Here is a 2,996-nt window from a genome sequence, read left to right on the forward strand (position 1 = left end):
CCCCCGGGCTGCGGGGCTGCGGCTGCGGAGAGGAGCCCGGCGGCGATGTGGGCGCTGGGTTGGGCTGGGGGGTCGTTCTCAGCTGTCCCCCGGGCCCCGGAGAGCTGGGGCTGGTGGCCACGGAGCCCGCGGCGGCTGCAGTTTGGGACAAAGGCAAAGGAAAGGGGATGGGGAAACTTCAGTGCCCCCTGATTGTCACCTTCAGTGTCCCCTTGATTGTCACCTTCAATGTCCCCTTGATTGTCACCTTCAGTGCCCCCCTTGATTGTCACACCCTCAGTGTCCCCTGGATTGTCACACCCCCAGTGTCCCCTGATTGTCACACCCTCAGTGCCTCTTTGATTGTCACACCCCCAGTGTCCCCTGATTGTCACACACCCTCAGTGCCCCCTGATTGTCACACCCTCAGTGCCCCCCAATTGTCACACACTCCTCAGTGCCCCCTGATTGTCACACCCCTCAGTGCCCCTTGATTGTCACACCCTCAGTGCCCCCTGATTGTCACACCCTCAGTGCCCCCCTGATTGTCACACACCTTCAGTGTCCCCCTGATTGTCACACACCCCTCAGTGCCCCTTGATTGTCACACCCCTCATTGTCCCCTGATTGTCACACCCCTTCAGTGTCCCCCTGATTGTCACACCCCTCAGTGCCCTTTGATTGTCACACACCCTCAGTGCCCCCTTGATTGTCACACCCCTCATTGTCCCCTGATTGTCACACCCCTCAGTGTCCCCTTGATTGTCACACATCCCTCAGTGTCCCCCTGATTGTCACACACCCTCAGTGCCCCCTGATTGTCACACACTCAGTGCCCCCCTGATTGTCACACCCTCAGTGCACCCCTGATTGTCACACACCCTCAGTGCCCCCCTGATTGTCACACCCTCAGTGCCCCCTTGATTGTCACACAACCTCAGTGTCCCCTGATTGTCACACCCTCAGTGCCCCTTGACTGTCATACCCTCAGTGCCCCTTGACTGTCACACCCTCAGTGCCCCCTGATTGTCACACACCCCTGATTGTCACACACCCTCAGTGTCCCTGGATTGTCACACCCTCAGTGCCCCCCTGATTGTCACACCCTCAGTGCCCCCTTGATTGTCACACCCCTTCAGTGTCCCCTTGATTGTCACACACTCCTCAGTGTCCCCTGGATTGTCACACCCCTCCATACCCGGCCATCACAAAGTGCCACTGCTGTCCCCTCCCCGCCATCACCCCCAGCTCCCCCGTGCCCCGAGGCTTCAGGAGGTGTCGATCCCAAGGCTCCCTGCATCCTCCCATCCCTGCATCCTCCCATCCCTGCACCCTCCCATCCCTGCATCCTCCCATCCCTGCATCCTCCCATCCCTGCATCCTCCCATCCCTGCTCCAGAACCTTTCCAAGCCTCAGCTGCACCTCCCATCGTCGGCTCACAGGATGGTTTGGGTTGAAGGGACCCTAAAAATCATCTCAGGGACAGCTCCCACTGTCCCAGGCTGCTCCAGCCCCAATGTCCAGCCTGGCTTTGGGCACTGCCAGGGATCCAGGGGCAGCCACAGCTTCTCTGGGCACCCTCTGGGCCTCCCCAATATCTAATTTAATCCCACCCTCCTTCATCTTGAAGCCATTCCCCATTGTCCTCTGCCCCCAAAGGCTGACAGACTCTTACAGGTGCTTTTCCAACCCGTGGGGAGAGATGAACATCAATGAACTTTTTATTTGGAGCAGGATGGGGCTGAGCTGCCTGGGTTGGTTGTCCCCAGGTGGCATTTTTGGGATGGAATTAAAGCTTTTATTTCTATTGATATAAACATGCCTTAACAGCGCGAGCCTGTGCGCTTACTAAATCTAATTATTCCTACAAATGCTACCAGGGATCACAGGGGGAACAGAGAGGGAGGTTACCAGATGTTGCTGTGGCACTGCTGATGTCCCTGCTGGCTGTGGTGACATCAGTCTCTCCGCTGGCTGTGCCACTCGTGGTGTCCCCACCCGTGGCTGTTGGGGTGGGGGTCTCTGTCGGGCTCCCAGCAGCGCAGCCTGAGGGGAGAGAAAACTCTTAGGGGCTGCTGAACCCCCAGCCCAGCCCTGAGGGAGGGCAGGAAAGGTTTAGCTGCTCTCACAAATTCGCCTTTTCTTGCCCCAAACTGGCAGGAAGCCAGGGAGCACATCTGGGAGAAGCTCGGGGGTGAAACATTTCAGCAGGGAGAGCCCTCCAGAGCTCTCAGGAGGACAAGGACAGGCTCCTTCCTCCCCTCATCCCATCCTCAGCTCGCTCACAAAGCCCTGCACAAAGCTGGATTTCATCGTGCTTTGGGTTTCTAATCCTGAGAGGAAAGAACCGAGCCTTGGACGGGATCACTTGTGTGCCTCAGGACAGATAAGTTGGATTTACAGTTGCAGGCACAATCTCAAAGTAAATAGAAACATTCCCACTGGCTTGGGATCAGCCCTGACTCATGAGYGAAAACATCTTTGGAGGTAAAGCAGAATGTTTGGAGAGCGCTTTGCTGTTCGAACGTAAAGTTTATAYATTGCTTCCTGCTGGGTAACGGGGACGACACTTGCAGCTTGTCCTTCTGAAATGAGCTACATGAGTCAGGGAAAATGCATTTCTCCTCATTCCTTGACCTCCCCTCTCCCTGAGATCTATTCCCACTTTGAACAAACAGCTCCAGTCTCTACCCCAGGGCTCTTGGCGTTTAAGATTCTTATCCAGGCACTAACGAGAAAATCATACAAAATGTGTTGTTTCATTTGTAGTTCTGCCCAGGGGAGTCCCAGCTCCAAGAAAAGTTACTTCATCCTCCCAAACCACCCCGAGGGATGGAGCAGCTCCGGCAGGTCCTGGGCGGGATCTGCTGCTCTTGGGGCATTGAGGGCGGCAGGATTGGCACTGGGGATGGGCCTGGGGAGAATTGTTCCACCTCAGAGCATCAGGACTGGGCTGGGTCAGCTCCAGGGAGCACGGATGGTTTGGGGAGGGCAAAGCCTGAGGTCACGGGGGGTC

The 2,996-nt window shown here is 56.6% G+C and overlaps 1 protein-coding gene across 1 annotated transcript in view; it reads right to left on the reverse strand.

Annotated features, from left to right (window-relative positions):
- The window catches only part of CD34 (CD34 molecule), a 21,308-nt gene that overhangs the window by 9,295 nt on the left and 9,017 nt on the right, over positions 1-2,996 (reverse strand). The window contains exons 2-3 of the mRNA XM_057385310.1: positions 1,892-2,026; positions 3-135 (exon numbers count right to left, since the gene is read on the reverse strand). Coding sequence (XP_057241293.1) covers positions 3-135; positions 1,892-2,026 — 268 coding nt within the window. The remainder of the gene's footprint in view (positions 1-2; positions 136-1,891; positions 2,027-2,996) is intronic.

This window comes from Malurus melanocephalus, unplaced genomic scaffold (assembly GCF_030028575.1).
Source record: "Malurus melanocephalus ecotype Western Australia unplaced genomic scaffold, MMel_1.1 scaffold_808, whole genome shotgun sequence".
Taxonomy (NCBI): Eukaryota; Metazoa; Chordata; class Aves; order Passeriformes; family Maluridae; genus Malurus; species Malurus melanocephalus.